Genomic DNA, 22,410 nt, shown 5'->3' on the forward strand with positions numbered 1-22,410 from the left:
CTACTAGGCATTATTTCTGAGGTGGGCATTTCTATCACCACGTACATATCCCTAGGAAATCTGTATGTGAACATGCTCTTAGTTTATGGTTTGTATGCTGTGCCGTACAGTGAAATGCATGCCATATATGTAGCCTTAAAAAAATGCCTTCTATAACCATTAATATACAGTATATAAATATGTGACTAAAATATGCAGCAGAAAAGATCTGGACTCCACACTTCATATTTCAGAAGCTACAATCTGGTGTGTGTGTGTGTGTGTGTGTGGCGCCTGTCCTGGTAAATGGTGTAGTGTAAGTGTGGCCTGGTGCTGGGATCACACAGGGCTGCACTTTCTCAATGGAAAATTCCCCACACACTTGAATCTCCATCAAATCCAAGCAAATACACATACAGTTCAAAAAGGTGTGGTAAGGAATAATGCAAATATACCAGTACCTTATTCTTGCCGCCTTCACTTTATGTATAGTCTCCTATAGCAGAGACAGTAATACTCACAGCATTAGCAAGGCAAACGTCTTTTATTTCTTTGGTACATGGTATAACTGCATGCTCCCAAGCTGTACATTTTCCCAAGTCCAAACCACCTGCGGTCTGGGGGGATCACACAGTTCTCACAGGCACTGAATAAGAACAAAGAAAAAAAAAGTGTGCACTAAAGGCTAAAAATGCCTGTTGTGCTAACTGTTGCACTAACTGTTAACTGTTGCTAACTGTATGCACTAATAAACAGCATTTGGTCATAAATTCTCATTCATGATATGAAGCGTTTGACAGACAAACAAACATCCTGTGTAAACTTCTGGCCTAAGGAAAGGGGGAAAACAAAATGCTCAAAACAAAGTCAGCACACCAGAACATAGTGACATCTGTGTGCAGGTGCAAGCTGCTGGCACTTTAAGAACAAAACACGCAGCAGCTCCCTGCAAACACAAAGCTACAGTTTGGTATTGTGATTTAAACTTTGCATGTAAAGGGCCTATTACACGAGTCATCTAGAGGAGCAAAGAGCGCTCTCAGCGCTCGTTTGCTCCTCGTTCCCCACTCGCTGCCGCCGCTATTCAATGCGGCTGCAGCGAGCGGGTGAGTGCGGGAGGGGGCTGCGGGGGGGCTGCCCAGGTGATCGCTGATCGTCCCGGCAGCCCATAGGATATAGCGGCGTCTGCTGCCGACGCTCCTATTCAACCGATCGCCGGCAGCAGATCGCTGCTAAATCAGTCGCTTGTTTTTCAACATGTTGAAAAACAAGCGACTGCAACGAACAGCCAACATGAACGATGTCGGCTGATCGTTGCACTCTATTCCACGGGACGATTAGCGGCCGATATCGGCCGAATACGGACGATAATCGTTCCGTGGAATAGGGCCTTAAGATTACAGTCAAACTGGGACACATGAAAGGCAGGGCAACCACAGTGGAGCCATGCCACCAAACAAAAAAGCACACACAAACAAAATGAGATAATAAAAACAAAATGCAAACACAAAAAGAAATGTTTTTACCTTGCGCATGGTTCCTTGATCTCAAACCACTTTCAGAAAGCAGTGGGTTACACATGCACATCATTACTCCATTAATTCTGTATGGAGGCCATAGAGACAGACAAACTCTGTGCTTGGTTGCCTCTGGCAGCTCTCATTCATAGAACAGTAGCGTGCACCCTTCATAGGAGACTTGAGTCTGTCCTTGAGTTATCTTGTGGATGGGGGATAGCTTTACCATTTGGGGAACCTCCTTCATGGACTCTTCGGGTTCGTTGTTTTGCCTGTTATTTGTCGGACTTTGCTGTTTCAGCAGTTTTTTAGGATTCTGTGGGATACAAATTGGTGTTAGTGCAGCAGAGAACACCCCACCTTTGCTTTCTACCACTCTTCTTTTTCTTGATGGGATATTGTTTTGCTGTTTATGTTTTCCCCGTGTGTAGGGGGTAATGTATTGTTTGCTTATTTTTTCCCCCTCTGTGTTTCTCTTCCTGTGTTTTATTTATGAGAACATTTCTCAAAGAATAAAACATGTAAAAGTACAAGCATGGTAGATTTCCTATTCTTGTAAGGTGTTTTTTCTTTTCTTTCATATAAACTATGATTCAGTCTTCAAATCTGTAGGAGCTGTAACTCCACATTAGTGTCAACTTATTTTAAAACAACTAAAATCTGCATTGTGTTTAGGAATCGTTTTTAGGGACCATTTTTCCATCCAGTAAATTCCTGTGAATATAGAAAGAGCCTGTGTCACATTAGTCAGGCAGGGTCAGCCAGACGCAGTTCACTTAGCTGTGATCACAATAAGCCCTTGTCTCCTGCCAGTGAGCAAACTTGCAGACCAATATTAATGGTATCCATAGTTTTCTATCCTGAATGGTCAGAGAGATTTTTTTATTTTTCTCACTTGTTCACAGTTGAGCATAGAGAATGTGTGTTCCTTTGTTAATTTTTGACCAAATTCTGTGTAGCTGGGCGAGGTGGTGTAAACGGTAAAGGTAATAGCGCTGATAGGTTTCCACTCTGCAGGCTTTAACTTTAAATTTCATTTGTTTCTAAGATAGTTGGTAGAGACTAGCTGCTATAATGTATCCTATACGTTACATATTCCTGGGGATCCTGCTCTTCTCTATCCCTACAGCTTTCCCTCTAAAACAGTGGCATGGAGAGCATTATAGAGCAGTACTGAGCAGTGTAGCTGCGAATCAAGCACCTGGGCAATGTAGAAGACTTACTAGAGCTTCCAACAGTTTTTGTGTCTTTCTCTACTTCCACAGCTTTCTTCTCCCTTTTCCACAGACTTGTAAAGGCTTCTGTAACCTGATACTTTAGTTAATGGATCAACCTCAAAACAACTTTTTTAGAGTGAATGAGGAGTTTAGGAGAGAGGAGGAACAGAGTTTGTGAAATGGCGAAAGAGGCATTTTTCTGTGATAAAATGTATTATAAAGTTTCTTATGTTCACTTAATGTACAATTGATGAATGCAACGTTCAAGAGTTTAGGGAACATTTAAGCAGATGCTGCCGGCATTGGCAAGTAAGGTGGTATAAGCATGTCACTATGATGGTCCCTAGGAAGGACACAGGTTACCTCTTAAACATGCCCTAGCACATCACAGGTGTGAAATATTGTATCCTCTGTTTTCTTGTATGTGAAAGGTATGTGTGTCTCTCTCTATGTTCCCAGGCACATAATGAACTACCCAACTTGGTGTTGAAACGGACCACATAATAAGATGCCCAAAACGTTGTCTACGAAAGCGATTCCAAGTGAGAATTCAGACAGTGACTGCAACATCATGGTTGAGAAACCATCAGGACGAAAGGTAAGAGGAGCGGCATCATTAAGACTTGGACTAACTGCGACAAAAGCACCAGATGTTTTCATTTGCTTTTCCCTTAAATAGGTTGTTTTTGTGAAATATATCCTATTTTTCCATGTCTCTAGCAGCTGGGTCTGGATGTTCCGGATGTCTTTCTGTGCTTGCTGGAATGCAAGGAAAACAGCTGGTGAATTTCTTGCAGTTCAGTCTGTAATTCAGGACTTTAAGCCTTCATTGTTCTAATTGTACAAATTTTACGTTTTTACCTGTGTACAGTGTATACCACAATAAAAATACATGATTATGTAAGGTCAAGATTTACTAGTGTAGTTCATTGTGTTCAGTGCTAGTAGTGAAGTACAGTGTCCCTGCTCACAACTATTTACACCAAATACATGAGGCATGGAAAAGAAACATTTCCCTTGAACAAGGATCCAATTGCACTGCAAACTTCCAGGATCACAATGCTATTTGTAAACAATGTCTACACCATAGGATGAATTTGGTCGTTATTTAGAATATCTAGCTACTGTTGTGCTTTATCTTTAAGCATGACTATCAGACATTGCCATGATATCACACCCTAAACTATACTGAAACCTTACCATGCTTGACAGTGGGTTTAAGGCATTTATCACTGTAGGCTTCTATTGATCTCCAGGAATGCACATGACCTGAAGTGTGTATAAGTAGGCCCATCAAGCCATATCCGGTTTCCTGCCTCCGGTCTCCATGTTATGTCATGTTTGAACACACTGTTTGGCAAAGCTAGGCAAGAAATAAAAAAAGGTAATTGAAGCACATTACTAAGTTAAATAATTTTGTAATGTGTCTCAATTATCATGAAGTCCAGCATCAGAGTTGTCCTTTAATTCTTCACACTACTATACAGTCACAGCCATGTTAGCACAGTTACACAGAAATTTTAAACTATTTTGGAGCTCATGGGGCATCGTCATAAATGATAATGCCTGGAGATCTGAAGTCCGGTCCATAGCACATCACCCGTAATAACGGTGAATGTAGCCCTAATCTTGCATTCAACTCTGCAGTAACATAGTATTTTTTTGTTCAGTTTTTTTGCTTTTTGCTACAATTCGACAAAATCCTATTTGTCACCAACATCAGATGTTTGTCCCCAATGTGCAGATATTTTGCTGGTCTGCATGCTGAGATGTGATCTACAAAATGGTGGACTATAAAACGCCCATTAACTTTGGTCACAGACTCCCCTACCAGGGGCACCCAAACAGTCATTCACTTACGGAACTCTGCCAGGTCTAACATCACACCTCTAAAACAAAAAGGGTTAAAACAGCAGAAGTAGTATAAAGTTTATCAACAGTCATGTAAGCCAAATGACTGCGCAAAAGAGGCATTGTTACCAGTGATGGCCGGAATGTCAGGAAGAGTTTTTGTCCAACCCCTGTAAGTTCCTCCTGTTTCAGGTGCAAGGCATGGTAAGTCTTTCAATCAATAGCAAAAGCAAACTAGGGCACCCAGAATATAAACGGTTAGATATATATAATATATATAATATATATATATATATTTATTTTATATACTCTCTCAGACATGTATGGGCTAATCTTGTATCTTTTGCTCCTCCAATTTCGCACAGGTGTTTTATGTCTGGGTCATATGATCTGTACATGCTTCATTGAATGCTTTATTACAGAGGTATTCTTCTCCTGAAGCATTGCTTCCAGGGGAACAATATCTCTGTAAAAGTGTGACGTACAGAGGCACCATACGGTGGTACACAGCCAACATATGGTCTGGTTTTCTGATACTGAGCTGCCTGCCTAAACCAAGCCTGGCCATATACATAAGAGAGCAGTGAGCCAAATGATTGGTTTTTTTCTTCTCCCCAAATCCCCCATGTACATGCACGCTCAGCTCATGAAATACAACCTGCCTGAACCAGTCCTACTCGTCATCTGCTGTTGGGAGGCCCCTATACACATCAGATGTTTTGCCGGTTCAGTCAACACATTAAACTGTATGGCCATCCATATAGTTGAATGAGAGATTACTGTCTTTAGTTGCCACTGGATTGTAGCTGATGCTTGTGCCAGGGGCGTGCACTTATGTAAGGCACTGCACCAAATTATTACATGTAAGCTGCTCTTGCACAATGCAGTTTTGTTGCACTTTTTGCCACAGTAAAAGTAGCAGCATCTGTTCTTTATATTCTCTAGTTCCTTATGACCCAGAACTGGTTTGGGCTTCAAAACTGCTGTAAAACAAAACTGTCACAGTGTAAGAGCAGCCTATTTAGGAAATGGGCCATACATAGTCTCTTTTAGGTCATATATGATCCAAGTCAGTGGATCTGCCAGGCACCATGTCAGGGGTATACATGGACATGCCTTTTCAAGTTTAATAACTTTTACACCTAAGTTGGCACCAATTCTGTTTCAAGAGATTCTATGACCTTCAAATTTTTATCTGTTCACTTGTATTCCACTATTATAAACTCACAAATATAGGAGCCCTTTCCATTATATACTATACTTCATGCAACAGCAGGTTTTCAGCAGGGAAAGGCAAGGGAGTAAAAAGATAAGTTATAGATTTGTAATCTGTGTATTTTAGTCTCTTTTCTCGTGAGTTTTGTTCTTTGGAGTGCCTTTCAATTCAGAGTGATGCTTGATTGATGATTGCATATCCTCAGAAATGTTTTTTGTTTTTTTAAATATATATGGTATGATTTTATTTTATCTTTTATTTTCCTTTTTTTTTAGAATAAGGAAAAGATTGCATCATATGCCCGAACTCCAAAATTGGATAGGACTGAAGGTGGGAAAGACATGAAAGAAAAATCATCTATGAAACGAAAATTGCCCTTCACTATTAGCCCACCAAGAGAAGAGGAGAGAGAGTCTGACACAGGTAATGTGGATAGTAGGAAATAAGAATTGTTTTCTACATATCAGTATATTGGAGTGGAAAAAAGGATTGGCCTCACAGTAACCTCCATAGTTTTAAGTACCCTCTGTACCACAAAATGGAACCTGCCATCCATTTTCCTTGAATTTTCCACTTTTTCCCCTTGAAGTAGATCTAAAATTCTGTGCTGGTTATTAGTTATGGTTCTATTTCTTTTTTTAATAATATACCCTCAAGTCTCTCTCTAGATATAGACAAGCGATGAAACTCTAGCTGCCTTCTGGCAGCACTAGCAAGAACTTACAAGCTTACTTATATGGTGCACGCATTAGAGGGGTTATCAGGAGAGCAGAAAAGTTTCTACCGGTTCTGCTTCCCGGTGCTTCCTCTGGGGGTTGGTTTGTGTCAGGACCATTGGGCGTAGACAAAGCCATGTCCACTAGCTGCACAATGTCACTGCAGCATTAGCAACATTAGGAAGCTGTTAAACATCGCATGTGGGCATGGTTTTGCTTACATGCAGTGCTTGCACGATGGACACCCCCGCTGATCTTGGAAGGTTTCATGCTGGCTAGAGGAGGGAAGAATTGGCGTGCTGGGGAACAAAAGAGTTAGGACTCTCTCTTTTTTTTTTTTTTTTTTTTGGCTCCCTGGATAAACCTCTTAAAACCATTGATTTGTGTTAGGCCTATGGCTGTATCGATGTTTTCCAAAACTCCCTAGAGCGGCAACCAACTTCTGCAGTCGCGGGGAATCAAATGCCAAGTGTTCAGGTTCAGAGAACGTACCCAAAAGTTTGACAGGTCTGCTTAACACTGCCAATTATAAAACAAAATGTCATAAGTTCTTATACTCCCCCTAGTGGTTTATCTGCTTCCAACCTAGTGCATGCTGAATCGCTGCAGGAGCGAAGATAAATCTCAAGTGAAATTGACAGTAAAGAATAATGTCATTTTACTTGCCACCCAAAAGTCTTTTCTGACCTTATGGGGTGCACAATGTGAAACAAGTGAATATTGAGGAAATATCCACCATTTGTCTTTAGCCTCAGCATCTAGCCATCTACCTAAAAATACCATACGGGTATGTTCACATTGTATATATTTCTAGGGGAAAATACTTGGCTGAAACTGCAGGCTAGCCGCAGATACTAGTCACACACTAGATGTCGTAAATGCAGATTAATCCAATTTAATGGCACTAAGGGTCCGACATGGGGCTGTGTACGGAGGCAAATGAGGGCCGATCAGCAAGATCTGTGTTCGTCTGTAGTGCCTTCACAGGGCATGATAAATTGTGCGCCAAAGAATGCTTATGGACGCATGAATAATGCTGCCTTTAACATTCATTGTTATTATTGATTATATGGATTTTACTGTTCCACAAAAGATGTGATCAGCCCGGTCAATGCTGATAATTAGCCATGTAAAAAGGCCCTAATAGGCAGTCAGCGCCAACCAGCACATTACACTGTTAAGGTCCCATTACACAAAGCGATTATCAGCCGTATTTGGACGATTTTCAGCCATTACAGCCGATAATCGCCTTGTGTAATTAAAAGCACCGATCAGTCGATATGTACAATGTCGGCAGATTGTTGTCCAACATGTCGCTCCATGAAACAGGTGCGGCGGCAGCAGATAGCCGCTATCCCCTACAGGCTCCTCATGCGATACCCAAACAATAGTATTTTAAAGCTTTATAACACAAGCAGAATAAATACATTGTGGTGGAAATGATTCTGCACAAAACAGCAGACCTAAAAATGAAATGGACTTAAAATGTGGAGGTTCACTTTAAGGCTGTACAGTCCTTTTGGATAGGACTTTAGCATGGAATAGTATTGTGTCCAGCTGCATACAGCAGAGAATGGCTCTTGAGCCCAGTTACTGTTCTTTCCTATGTTTGTTCCTCAGTGTCTTTTGTGGTGTTATGTTCTCAGTTGATGATCTCTATTGTCTCTTTAGTGTCTTTCACCTAAAAACAAATTTATTACCTGTAGTCTGTTTTATCACGTATGGTCTACCTGAAAAATAATAATTCTTTAGCATTCCATACTGTGTGATTCGTCTACATGTACGCACAAGCTATCAGACACTGCTATAGAAAGTCAGCTTATAGAGGGTTCACTGGCAAGCTGTCTTATTTGCTGATAGTTATATTTGTCATATTGTCTGACAGATTGAAGTTGTTCTATAGTGGCATCTGTGCATTTTCCTAAAATTAGACTCTGTCCGTTGAGTAAAGGGAGGGCCTGATGTCTAGTAATGTGCAGGTGTGAAGAGAACAGAGTCCACATCCTCCTGAAACCTGCACAGTTACACAGCTGCTGGGGGTGAAATGACTGCTATTGTATGCTTGTAAGGATTCTCATAATCCTTGGGGCAACCTCCATATAGCCTGTGCGGCCAGTGGTGAGGCCATATCTGGTACAGTGTGCTTTAGAACACCAATCTGTAGCATCCTTCTACCCATATATTGATCAGATGTAGATAAAACTTAGTTGGCAAAGTGTATTGTAGGCCTGTCCTCAAGAAAGGTCATCAGTATCAGATTGGTGGGAGTGCTAGGTGGCCGATCACCAATCAGCTGTACTGCTGGTATACACAGTGAAACAGAGCAGATAGCGCCCTCCACTGTGTAGTGGCAAAGATCAGTTACTGCAGCTCACATTGAAGTGAATGGGAGCTAAGCTGCAGTAACTGTTTTTGTGGTTATGCCAACAATGCATTTTGCCTGGAAAACCCCTTAAACACACTGGGGGAGAGTTATCAAACATGGTGTAAAGTGAAACTGGCTCAGTTGCCCCCGGCAACCAATCAGATTCCACCTTTCATTCCTCACAGGTTCTTTGAAAAATGGAATCTGATTGGTTTCTAGGGGCAACTGAGCCAGTTTCACTTTACGCCATGTTTGATAAATCTACCCCAGTGTGTTTGTCAGAGATTGTAACATTAACTAAATTACAGACACAAAGTAATATGTATTTGTTAGTATTGTAGAGAGCACATACTGGACCTGGTGGAGACACTGAAAGCTATACAAGGTGTAAATGCATTTATGGATAGTGTTGCTGCATAGTTCTATTCACCCTTCTGACTCGTAATTGGATCTAGGAAGTTCACTGTAATTCCTAAATAGCGGCAAGCTTCCTCCATAAGGATACTAAACGGCGGGTATCCAGCTCTATTCTACTTGTGCTATCGAGCTGTCCTTTACTTGTTTCCTTCTTCCCTTCTTTCCTGTGCCTTTTAACCCTGTAGATTCTGAAGCAGGACACACAAGTGAAAACTGGGGCGAACGATTAACTCCTCCTCACAGCACATATACAGGTAAAACTGTGCATATGATGTCGGCACTTTTTTTTTTCTTTCTTTCTCTCTTGGAGATAGAATAAACTTGTTCTAAAAGTGTCCAGTTTCCAGAAAGACCCATAGACTGAGCTGGTTGGGTATAAAGTAACAAAATAGGACAATTTCAATGTCTTTCTAAAGTGACCAAATGTGTACCTCTTTGTCTGAATTTACTATTTCAAGAATTTCTGAAGACAATGTTATTGTTTTTTTTTGGGGGGGAGGGGGGGATGCTACTTTTTTTTAAAGGGTTGCTCTCTTTTCAGGTGTTGGCAAATATTAGCTATATGTCATGTCAGTATGTTGCTACAGGCCCTAGTATCATGAGGTAGTCTTTCAGAAGTAACTATACCTTCATTGGCGTTCATGACTTTCCTTCCATCAGAGCTTTCTTAGCCAAACCTAACAGATGTTTATTACCTCCAAAAACAGACATCTGTGTGCTGAGAGGGGTGATAGCGGTTCTCTCCTGGGTATATAGGTCTACTAAGGGCATTTACTCTAAATTGAATCTTAAGAGTCTTTGTCATGCCCTTGTTTAATCTTAAGAACTCCTAGAAAAGGACAGTGGACAAGAATGTTATAAAGAGACTCCTCAATGAGACAGAACCTTTATAATGCTTCTCAAAGGAGGTTGGGCACAGTTGGCACTCCTTGAGGGGGGGGGGACATTCCTAGATTAAATATATAATCCATGTTTTATATTAATTTTCTGGTGTAAACAGCTGGGGACAGTAACACGAATAATCCTCCGTCCATGCTAAATATCACTAAGATTCATCTTAAAACCTACTAAACAACTTTCTTTTCATTTTTAGATGACCTTGTTAAAATGCCAGCTATGTGCTATGTGCACTTTGGTCTCTCCATTGATAAGTAATAAGGCACATCACTAACACAGAGTCTAAACATACCTAGATGGAGCTCCTTAGTTTCCCAGTCCTGTAGTCTAAGCATAGTGTACGTGTACGATCTCAGAATCCAGATTCATCCTCTTTCCCTGCATACAAGTGGGGAAGAAGTGACTGTGACTGTGGAATTTCAGGATCAGTAACTCCACAATTGCCGTAGTTGTGCCAGTCAATACAAATATCTCTCTTTCCTAGGGACGAGAACTACAGGTTGGTGTTTGTAAGTGTTACTAATAATAATAATAATATTTATTTGTATAGCACCAACAGATTCCGCAGCGCTTTACTATTACAACAGGAAGCTGTTTATATGTTAAAACCTATCTCAATACATATAATATTACTTTGTCACATCTGTGTTTGTAAACAGGAAGTATTGGCTGTGTAACATCCTAATACTGGTCACATTTTAGCTACGAGTTCTCTTGCCCAAGCTGTGAGTCAGAAAATAGTACAGGGAAGGAAGGGAGCTTGCTATACAAAACATTGACCTTTTCACATTAGATTAGATTTATTCATAAACTTGTCTTTTTGTTTTATGCAGCAGTTCAGCATTACTATGTCTGAGTGAAACCTTCCAGATTCTGATACAGATGGATAGATGGATTTTAATAACTTTTAAATATATTTTATGTTCTGTTAATATAGGGCCCTTAGAATGGGTGAAGCATTTCCTCTATATATATCAGGAATAAAGATGGTCAGTCAGTTTTTGGCAGTTTGTTTCTGAGCTGCAAGAGTCCATTGTGTGGGGGGAGATCTGTGCTGTTCTCTCCCTGGATGCTGGATGATTGTATATGAGCAGCAGTGTAATATGATATCCTGTGTAATATAGAGAGGGAGGGGAAGAAGCCTTAAGTAGTGTAGCAGTGAACTATGTCCTCAATGTCCTGTTTTTTCTCTGGAAGATACCCATCCCCTGCAGTGCAGCATCACAGCTGATGGTACCCCGCCGGGGCTCCCGATCCTGTGATGTCACAGCCCCACTCAGAAATGCCCACTCAGCCAATCACAGTTGCAGTCACTGACTGGCTGAGCGGGTAGTTCCTATGGGGCTGCGATGATTCAGGAACATGGACACTGACAGAGAGCTGATAAATCCAGGCCTATGTCTGACCCCTCTATATCACAGGTATCTGGCATTTTTAGCAGTTTTAATTTTTTTTATGGTGAATATTTAGTTAGAAACATAGAAGATTGTCAGCAGAAAAGACCGCCTGCTCAATCTAGTCTAGTTTTTACTTCTTCAGGACATGCTGGCTGGAGACATGCTGCATCCACTGCACACATGAGAATCTGCTTTATATCATTCCTTATTCCCTCAGAAGTCGCCCCAGGATCATGTAGGACATTAGGAAGAAGCTGCTGAGCCAGATCTACTTTACACCAGTGTGATAATAACTCCCCTGGTGTGTCTGGCCATTTATGAGGGAGCTTGAGTCTAAGTCGGTCCCTGACAAAATCTCTATGAAGGCATTTGAGTCTGACTCCACAGCCCAGTTCACAAGACATCTCTTTCTGATAAGGATGTGATAGCATTCACCTCAGGGTTTTGGCTTGTTTATTAAAGGCCTTATTACAGGAAGCGACATTCTGCCCAATCAGGCCGATTCATCAGATTACTGTTTTGCATAATAAAGACAACAATCGGCCGAAGAAACGATTATTAGCTGATAGTTGTCTTTCAACATATTGAAAAATCATCAGCCCAGAGCAGTGGCTGCAAGGGATCGGGACAGGCAAGTATAACTTTGTTTGTTATGCTTACACACACACACACACACACACACACACACACATAGATATATAATATATATATATATATATATATATATATATATATATATATATATAATATATGTAAAAAAAAATTTTTTAATGTATATGAAGGTGTTTAATAATATCCCCCTTTAGTGAACATACCAAGTGAGTGGTGTGTTGAGCTCTTGAAGGTCTCTCTTAGGCTGGATTCACACGCTCTGTGTTTACTCCATGAAGCATGGATAACACAGACTGTGAATCCCTGTACAGCAGTGTTTCCCCGCCTGGCATTATCTATCAATATATGTTATTACGGTGCCGCAGAGATTCAGACAGTTTCCCCGCTCCGGACATGATATTAATACATCATGCTGGCAGGAAAACGCTTCAGTACCGGGATTCACCATCCGTTGTCCTCCTTGCTTCGTGGAACAAACACGGGACAGGTGAATCCAGCCTTTGGGTCAGATTGTCTGGCAGATTTTTGAAGCCAAGGCCAGGAACAGACTATAAACACAGAACAGGTCATAAAGGAAAGACTGAAATATCTCCTCCTTTCAAATTAATTCCTGGCTTTGGCTTTAAAAATCTGTCAGATAATCTGTTTGTAAGGGTGCGTTCACACATACACTATCTGCAGCAGATTTCATGGCGCAGATTTAAATCTGCAGCAGATCCGCTACAGATCTGCAGCAGATTTGATGGCCCAGATTTGATTTGCTTTGAATCTGCAACCTCAAATCTGCACCATCAAATCTGCAGATTCTGTACATGCGAACACACCCAAAAGGTCATCAACACAGTGCTCTAGTACGCATACAGCTTTTTATTATACAATGCAACTAACAGCTGATTCAGTATGTGCTGCAGTTATTGACAAAACACTAGCTGAGGGTGTCCTTACACAGTGCAGTTTTCAGGTGTGGATCATAATGAATTAGATAACAAGGTTGCGCTCACATTTGACCTACTGATGCGGTTTTACATGCTATTTTACCTCAAATCAGCAGACAAAATATCTCTTATCTATCAGCTGTGTTTGGTTGCTACAGGCAATAAGGAGCATTACCTATTAAGTAATTGAAGTAATTGAAAAAAATTATATATATATTTGGTATATCCTTTACCACTCCATGATAAAATTCTAGCAACCTCTCCTCTTTACTGAGATTACTGCACAAGATTTACTTGGTTTAAGGAGCTGCTTTCTCTGAGCGTTCCTTGGCCCTCCCCATGAGCATTTCCTCCACATGTCTGTCTGCATCTCAATGATCTCTTAGTAGTCCTGCAGCCCTGGACAGCAGAGAGTATGCCGTCTAGTGGCCACAACTCAGTAACAACCTGATGTGTGACTTGCATAATGTCTTAATCCTGTCAGTTGTAGTCAATGAAATGGGGGAGCCGCTCCGTTGAAATTTCCCTGGTTTATTGTCTTTGATAAACTGACTAGCGTCCCATCAGAGAAATTTGGCAAGGTACATACCTATCTTATGTTTCTTTAAAATAGTCAGGATCTCTAGATCTCTGCATTTTCAATTTCAGTTTTGCTTTTGTTTTGTTGTGAATACCACCTTGTGAACTTGGCTCTCCTTTATAGATACATTTACAATGTTATTTGGTGTGCTTTATATTTGTTACTGTTCATCCTTCTATTGTGGGGGATTTGTTATTTGCAGTGGTTTTGACATGTGTCAATCTGTAGAGGTCCCCTAGTGTATTTGTAGATTGTGAGTCTGATTTATTACGTTTTCGTATGGACTTTGATAAATTAAGCATATTTTCTAAATTGCGCAAGATTGCACAAGATTTCTGAAGACTGACAGGAATTGCTATGTGCATCTATGCACTATTTTATACCTGTATTGCAATTTATAGATGTTTCTTCGGTTGCTAAGGTGGTTTATCATTCAGGTGGGGGGGGGGGGAGTGATTTTTTTCCCCCAGACCTCTTGTTTTCCTATGAACTCCATTTCTTGTAGCACATTACTGTATAGGTAGTTATACATCTTTAATAACTGTTCGTTCAGGCAACAGTTCTCTACAGCCTTCCCTATACACATGAATTTTTCTGTTCTCTATGTAAGAGTAGCATAAACTAGTGACAGAGAAGCTGAACAGAATGATGTAGCGCTTACATTGTTCTGCGAGCTGGTCCACAGATATCTTCTTGAATAATGAGGAATAATTAGCACTACACACTAATCCTCTTCATTATGTGCGTGTACCCAGTTGTCCTCAGTATTTGTGAGTGCCAGCTCCCTCTGCCAACAGGCCGCTGATTGGCAGTTGTCTATCTGTTATATACTGTGTATAGGCAGACATCTATAAGCTGGAGGAAATTGGGACAGCACAAAGCCCATTCTGCATATTAGAAGAATGGCCGAACAGAATGATGTAAGTAATAAATCGTTCTGTTCAGCATTTCTGTCATTTAAGGCAGCATAAACCTAGTGACAGATTCCCTTTAACTAAACTATATCATGGGTATATGGATGATGGAGTATTTTTTTTTTTCTAGATTGGATCAAAGTTTTAAGGAGAAATTAGTTATCTTTGTTTTTTCTTTTTTTTTGCATCTTAGTTGAGTGCTTGCATAGGTTTAGATGGTTGCCTGGCAACAAGCATCATGTTAGCTGGTGATGCTGGCAGTTCTGTATACTCTGTATTAGAGCTCCTGAGGTGTCCCTATAAATCAGTTAGAGATCCTTATAAATATGCACCTCGTCTTTCTTGCATTTGTGACAATTTTTGTTCTTTTTCCTTTAGGCGGGGACTTTTTTTTTTTTTTTTTGTAGTGCTACTAATTTGATTTTAACTACAACTGCTGGGCAAAGCAACACATTGAGTGGTATGCCGTCTTATGGACAACAGCTGTTAGGTCCCCTTCACACGTCAGGAAAATCTATCTGGATTTCTTATCAGGAAATCGGGATAAATTTCCAGTCCCATAGATTTTTCCTAAAGAGTGTCGATCCTGGGAAATAGGCCAGGAAATCATACACTGTGCTATTTTCGTCTGTGTTTGGTCATGGATGTCCCCATAGAAGTTTATGGAAGCTCCTGGAATACTGGATGCTACGATACATTATTTTGGAATCCTGAAGGTATTTCTGTTTATTTCCTGAACGTCAATAATGATTACTGTCTGGAAATCCCAATGGTTTCCTGAAGCCTCCTGATCAGAATTTCCTGACTTTAAAAACTAACACAGACATGTGAAAAGGGCCTAAGGCAGTTTTTACAGTCAGGAGATCATGATCAGGAGGCATCAGGGATGCCTTCAAGGAAAAAAAAAAGGGAAATCCTGATGAAAATAAGACAGATTCTATAATTTCCAGACCTGAAAGGATCCCGAAGGGCATCTGTGGCCAATAGAACTCTATGGGTCAGGAAATCTGTCTGGATTTCCCGATAAGAAATCTGCACACTTTTTTTCCTGACTCGTAAAGGCAGCCTGACTAAACAGGTAAAGTCAATCTGTAGTGCTGCAAAAAGCCACAGTGTAGCCCAGGCTTCAAATAGGATATCCAGAGAGCAGGAAAGGCTCTCTGATGCTCCACTACAGGAGCATGTTGCGGGCCTTGCGTACAGCAGCTATTAATCACTCCCCGCATGCTCCCACCCCTCTCTCGTATGTGGAAGTATCAGCATTGATGGATAGGTGAATGAAGTAGAGTATTGGAGACCAGTAAAGGTAGGACCTTTCCTGCTCTCCGGATATCCCCTTTAAATGGACACCATTAATTCCTTCCTGACAACCCATAGATTGACTGATCACCTAAATCACCTTGGTTGCAATCAGGTGCCGGTGTAACGGAATACACAACTGCCACTTCTGTAAGATCATGCTCTGCCATTAAAGAGATTAGGACAAAACTCATTTCAGCAGAAAAGAGTGGGGCTTTGGCGTCCTTTAGCTGTTATGGAGTCTTCTAAAGTCACAATTGCATCTGTAAACAAGGAGGATCCCTGGTGGAATTCTGTGGCGGAACTCTCCACTGTGGAATCCCGCCAACCTCTGTGTCATACTCGCTGTCTACTCTTCCAAGCGGAGAGAGGAGGCACTTGAGCCCTCCCATAGACAGCCAGTAGGACATGGAGGCTAGCGGGATTCCACCAGTTTTACTTCGTGTGAACTGGCCCTTATGCTATGTGCACACACTATTTTGCTTCGCATTTTGGTCACTTTTGCAATCAAATTCAGAAAAGGGTCTAAAATGCAGAAAGGGACAATTTTTTGTTTTATAGTTTCTATTCCAGTACTAGTGTTGGTAAAAATACTAACCAGATACTAAGGGGGAGAATTATCCAAACTGGTGTATCTGTATGCCGGTCTTTAGTTAAATCCAACTAGAGGCTTGGGGGCAAGGATTAATCGAGTGGCGCACACCTCTCAGTAATTTCGGTTAATATTAGGGTTGCCTTGTGTCTAGTGGCCACACATTTCCTTAGGATAATGTATAATAGGATGTGTATGCCTGGAAAGAGCAGTACGAATGATCTGTTGAACGTTCACGCAGCCCAGCATGACTGATCATGCCTTAAGGCCCTACTCCACGGAACGATTGACAGTTATGGCCGATAATCATCTGGTGGAATAGAAGGTAACAATCAGCCGCCATTGTTCATGTCGGCTGATCCTTGCTGTGTTTTTTTTTTTTCAACATGTTGAAAAATAAACGACTTATACAGCAACGATCTGCTGCCGTCGTTCCGTGGAATAGGAGCTGCGGGAACAGACTGCTGCTGTATGCTATGGGCTGCCCAGACGATCTAGCGATCACCCGGGCAGACCACCCCAACCCTCCGCCCAACCTGTGGCCCCTCCGGCACTCAGCGCTTGGAATAGTGGCAGCAGCGAGCGGGGAACAAGGAACAAACGAGCGCCGTCAATTTTTACCTACTGCTTTTTCCAGTCCATGAACTAAAAACAGTCAATTTTTCTTATAGTCAAAGTCCTGTCATTTTTGTGTAGCCGGCTCCTTTGCAGATCAGTATCTCCATGATTACAGACTTGAGACAAGCTGTGTGTGTAGTTTGCTTTCTTTCCCCTCCAGTTCTGTCAGAAGACTGTTTTTGTAGACCTCCCACAATGTGGATGTGTCTCCTCTTCTCGCTGCCCATGCTGCATTCCTTAAGTCTGACCTTTTTTTTTTTTTTTTTTTTTTTTTTTTTTTTTTCCCACTTGCCAGATATTGTGCAACAGTTTCTTGTCATGTTTTCTGCATCAGAGCAAAACAAGTTTGGACGAGAACTGACATTTTATTATCTGATATTTCTTCTTCAAGTGTGTGAACGTCAGGACTTCTCAGTTTACATAAAAAAAGCAGTATGTGGTGGAAGTAGGAGCACTATTGCACTATTGTCTCATCACTGTCCCTCTTTGCCACAGTACTTCTGTCATCTAGCACAAAAATGCTGTGGGGAATGTTAATGTATGCTCCTTCTTAGGTCTCTCTTAAAAGGGTTTTCCGGTGCTGGCGACAAATAAATAAATAAATTGTAAGGGCCCGTTCACACTGCATGTAACTGCTTTTGGCTCGTAAATTTGGTTGAGGGTACAAACACACACACCGGATACGCAGCAGATCTGCAGCAGACTTGGTGGTTCAGATTTGATGCTTTGTTCAGTTATTTAGATCTAATCTGCTGCGTATCGCAGCAGTAAATAAGCTGCGTATACGGTGTGTGTGTTTGTACCCTTAAAGGGTTGCACCAAAAACATTGTATGTGATTCCAGCCCATTGGAAGTAGTCCCACAATACGTGTGATCGCTTGACAGATATGAACTGAATTATGCAGACTTTGCACTGTGTGGATGAATGCAGGGAGCATGTTTTGGTTGGATATAGGGTTTTTCTCTTATAGATTGGTAAATCTGGGCCATTAGTTATTTTCCGCAAACATTTCAGCACTGAATCCTCACTGTAAAAATCAGCAATAAATGAAAATACAAATGCGGCCTGTCATCTTAGGCCCTGTGCACAGAGAGCAAGAGCGGCGGAATGCCGCCAGCCTCTGTGTCATCATATCACTGTATGGGAGTCTTGCGCGCTTCTCCCGTAGAGGCTGGTGGCATTCCACTGCAGAATTCTGCTGATCTTGCTCTGTGTGCACGGGGCCTTAAGGCTGTGTTTCCACATCTGCGTTTCGTTTTCCCTACAGTTCCCAGACAGTTTAGCTTCTGATTATGAAAACAAACAAAACAAAAACACAAAGGTGGTTACACAGCCTAACATACATCATATGATGGTACGTTCGGTTTGTCAAGTTCAGACAGCTCTCTGCTCTGGCTTATAGCAAGGGTGTGACAGCTATCTCCCCACTAAAAATGCTTATACAAGGGACAGACTATGCAATAGAATTGTGTTTCAGAAATTGACCCGGAACTTTCTTTTAACACATTTGTCTTGCTGTACATGTCACATTTTTTGTCACTGTTTCCACACATAATTGCCATGTCGCTTATCCATGTGGATTTCAAACCTGCATCAGTAATAGTGTGCACTGTCATTCAGCGTTAACTATGGTGCCTTTTCCCTTTTGAAAGTGATGGTTCCCGTATAATGTGGAAATGTAGGGCTATGTGCACACAGGTAATTTCAGGCAGAATCCATGTTGAACTTGAAGTGCTTTCCACTTCAAATTTAGTGTCTATTCTGCCTGGTATCAGACTCCTATTTCCCCTATTTCCTATTTATTTTCGTAAGAATTCTGCAGCAGTCATTTCAGTGTGTACTTTTCTGGCGCTGATCCGAATTCCGCTTGAAGAATTGGCATGTCACTTGAGGCAGAATCCACAAATAAAATTCTCTTGAAGTCAACAGGACTTAGTTTTTCTGCTTCAAATCTGCCATATTCTTCTCCAAATTGTACACAAATTTAGGCACCATTTCCATTTTTTTCGGACTAATTTCCATTTACAGTGAATGTACCATTTGGTACATGGCTTTGGGTTTTTTACATGAATGGATCAGCGCTGGTTTTGGGATGCCGGTGGCACAGCCCTCGGTGTGACGATCTCCCCTCTTCTCTGTGACGCGGGTCCGTTAGAATCAATGGAGCCTTGTCACAGAGGGGAGAGGGTTTCGTCACACTGGGCGGCCGTCCCCAGTGCATCATGCTGGGCCAGTGCTCGGGAAAAGACCAGCGCCAAGAGTGGGAAACAGGCAGCAGTTCAAAAAAGGACCACGCCACTGGCATTTCGGCGCCGATCCATTCATGGGAAAAAAACAAAACAAAAACAAAGCCATGTACCTGATGGTAAATTCGCTTTAAACATGAGCAGAAAGAGGATATCTAAGCAGAATTTTGTTTCCAGCTTTAGTTGCACACTATACCAGAGGGTTGTACCATGTGTAGTAGTCTCCTCTACAAAAATACATTTTAAAAATAAATTGGTGGTACTTTACCCCTGAGTTCCATGATCCTTCTATCTGCTTCCTCTTTGGTAATATGTGGCATCAACTTGCAATGATGAACAGCCTGGAGTTACGTCACTGCAGAGTCCCCTGCCCTTTAAGACCATAACAGCAGGTTAGGAAAGCACCCAGTGTAGGAAGAATCTACAACATTTGCAGCAGTTGAGTTACCACCATATGCAATGAGGCTGGGTTAACACCGCATTATTCCATCCATTTCACAATTTCTGTATGTTTAATTTTAATGTTAAAAAAAAAACAGTTTGGGTTCGGCAACGGTTCCTGGACACTCAGCATTTGACTGCCAAGGATAGTATGCAAAACAGGAGTCCGTGGAGCCTCGGTTGCGAGTCTCAAAACACGGGATAGCCAGGTGTTTCCCTATTTATGTTCCAATACTCGCAACCGAGTGGGACTTAAGGGGCTATTTATCAGGGTGGTGTGGTGCTCTCCCCATCATGGAGGCACCCCGTGGCAACAGGCTAGAGATATCTGGCTATCCCGTGTTTTGAGACTCTCAACCGAGGCTCCACGGACTCCTGTTTTGCATATTTAAATTTTTGGGGGCATCAGTGAAGACTCTTGATTGAGTACTTCATTGGAATTTTTTTCACTGTTCTCCTTGAGTTCAGTGATAACTGTGTTTTGTTGCCAAGGATAGTATCCAACTTCTCCAGCCACCGGGAGTGAAATTCCCAGATTCTACAACTTTTGCGGTACCAGAATGCTTAACAGTTCGACAAGTTTGCTCAACACTAAACATGAGCATTATAACATCACATTTAAGATAGTTAAAATCGGCCTTGTAGCCTAGGCTTAGTACTTCTTCATATTTAAGGAAGGTCTGTAGTATCCTACTATATTCTCATCAACCATGTTTTAATGGCCATCTATCCCTCTTCACTTTCCCTGCAGACAGGAGTAGGCACAGTGCTCAGCTGAACTCTGCGTCTTTGTATTACTTATGTCACTATGACATATCAGAATTTATCCTGTAAAAGTAGTTACATCTTTTTTTACCCTTAGTGTGTAAAAGATATGAAATTACAGTATTGTATGTTCAAAGATGCAAAAATTTGTATTGTATGAATTTTTATCATTTAACCTTTACTATGTTTTCAGAGAAAGAAGGACCAGAGAAAAAAAAGATGAAAAAAGAATCGGCAAGCAAAAAATCTACTCCTGTCAATATTCTCTTTGGTTACCCTTTATCTGAGCGTAAGCAGATGGCTCTACTCATGCAGATGACTGCCAGAGACAACAGCCCAGGTAACAAGTCTTAGTAGTATTACCCCATATAAGTGATTGTCCCAAGTGAGAATATATTGTAGTAAGTCTGTTGTGAGATCCTTTAAAATTTTTATTAAAGTATTGTATTGTCCCCCAAAAGTTATACAAATCACCAATATACACTTATTACAGGAAATGCTTATAAAGTGCTTTTCTCCCTGCACTTACTACTGCATCAAGGCTTTGCTTCCTGGACAAAATTGTGATGTCACGCCCCGACTCCCAGAGCTGTGCAGGCTGTGGCTGCTGGAGAGGATGATGGCAGAGGGATGCTCAGTTTCCCTCCAGTGCCCTGTGTCCCTCAGTGTCCCCCTGCCATCATCCTCTCTAGCACCCACAGCCCGCACAGCTCTGGGAGTCAGGGCATGACATCACCATTTTATCCACGAAGTGAAGCCTTGATGCAGTAGTAAGTGCAGGGAAAAAAGCACTATATAAGCATTTCCCGTAATAAGTGTATATTAGTGATTTGTATAACTTTTGGGGGGCAATACTTTAATAAAAAATTTTGACGGACTTCTCCTTTAAGGCCCACCCTCCACATCTAGGAGGAGAGGATGGGTAAGCCACAGCAAGAGCGTTCTCACTGCGGCTTATCTCTTACTGGTCAAAGGGGTCAGTTTTGATTTTTCCATCACGGCTCACATCCATCACCACTGGCCTGGCATTGTGTTTGTGGTGGTTGTAGATGGCCCCCATACATGCCCCTTTATATTAATGGGCGAAACCATTTTGACCGGCGGGTTTAGCCAATCAAAGTCTAAAGTGTATGGGGTACTGAAAAATGAAAGCATTTTAAAAGCAGTCAGGCCTAAAAGCTAAAAGTTTTCATCATGGAAACTCAGGATAGACCGATAGGTGGGGGTAGGCACCCCACCAATCTGATATTGGTGACCTACCCTTAAGGTAAGTTTGGTGTGGTGTACCTATACAATTGATGCTTGTGCAATTGTATTTCATTATGTAAACTTGTCCACAGATTCTACCCCAAATCACCCTTCTCAAGCAACACCAACTCAGAAAAAAACACCAACATCCTCCACACGACAAAAGGACAAGGTTAATAAAAGAAATGAGCGAGGAGAAACTCCACTGCACATGGCAGCTATACGAGGAGACATAAGTCAAGTGAAGGAACTTATTCGTCTAGGTGCAAATGTCAATGTTAAAGACTTTGCAGGTAATCCTAAAATTATGCTTGTACAGACATGAAAACTAGACATGAAGGGACTGGCTTACTAATGTGGTCTAATATTTAGGCATTATAAACCTTAGGTGGCTATACACCTTAAAGGGAATTAGTCACTAGGTTTATGTCACCATAATATGGGGGCAGCATAAACTAGTGACATAAATGCTGAACATAACGGTGTATTATTTACATCAGGTGAATGGGATTTGTACCCCCGCCACTCCCCCCGCCCTCAAGCTGCTGGTTGGCAGTTATTTATCCATGCTGTGTATAGGCAGTTTA

At 41.5% G+C, this 22,410-nt stretch overlaps 1 protein-coding gene and 1 long non-coding RNA gene across 7 annotated transcripts in view; one reads left to right on the forward strand and one right to left on the reverse strand.

The window, feature by feature from the left end:
- The window catches only part of ANKRD12 (ankyrin repeat domain 12), an 88,373-nt gene that overhangs the window by 41,064 nt on the left and 24,899 nt on the right, over positions 1–22,410 (forward strand). For 3 of the 5 annotated variants that reach the window (XM_069957768.1, XM_069957767.1, XM_069957769.1), the window contains exons 2-6: positions 3,173–3,311; positions 6,056–6,203; positions 9,464–9,532; positions 20,769–20,915; positions 21,916–22,116. In XM_069957768.1, the coding sequence (XP_069813869.1) occupies positions 3,222–3,311; positions 6,056–6,203; positions 9,464–9,532; positions 20,769–20,915; positions 21,916–22,116 (655 nt within the window). In that variant the 5' untranslated portion in view covers positions 3,173–3,221. The remainder of the gene's footprint in view (positions 1–3,172; positions 3,312–6,055; positions 6,204–9,463; positions 9,533–20,768; positions 20,916–21,915; positions 22,117–22,410) is intronic. The other 2 variants (XM_069957770.1, XM_069957771.1) reach the window with 1 other exon arrangement.
- LOC138783274 (uncharacterized) lies at positions 517–22,385 on the reverse strand. 2 transcript variants are annotated; one of them, XR_011361657.1, is made up of 6 exons: positions 22,319–22,385; positions 19,638–19,741; positions 10,468–10,655; positions 3,914–4,076; positions 1,506–1,812; positions 517–625 (listed from the first exon to the last, which is right to left on the reverse strand). It is a non-coding gene; the product is annotated as an uncharacterized lncRNA (long non-coding RNA). The 2 variants fall into 2 exon arrangements; XR_011361658.1 differs by lacking the exon at positions 3,914–4,076.

Source organism: Dendropsophus ebraccatus, chromosome 2 (genome assembly GCF_027789765.1).
Source record: "Dendropsophus ebraccatus isolate aDenEbr1 chromosome 2, aDenEbr1.pat, whole genome shotgun sequence".
NCBI lineage: Eukaryota > Metazoa > Chordata > Amphibia > Anura > Hylidae > Dendropsophus > Dendropsophus ebraccatus.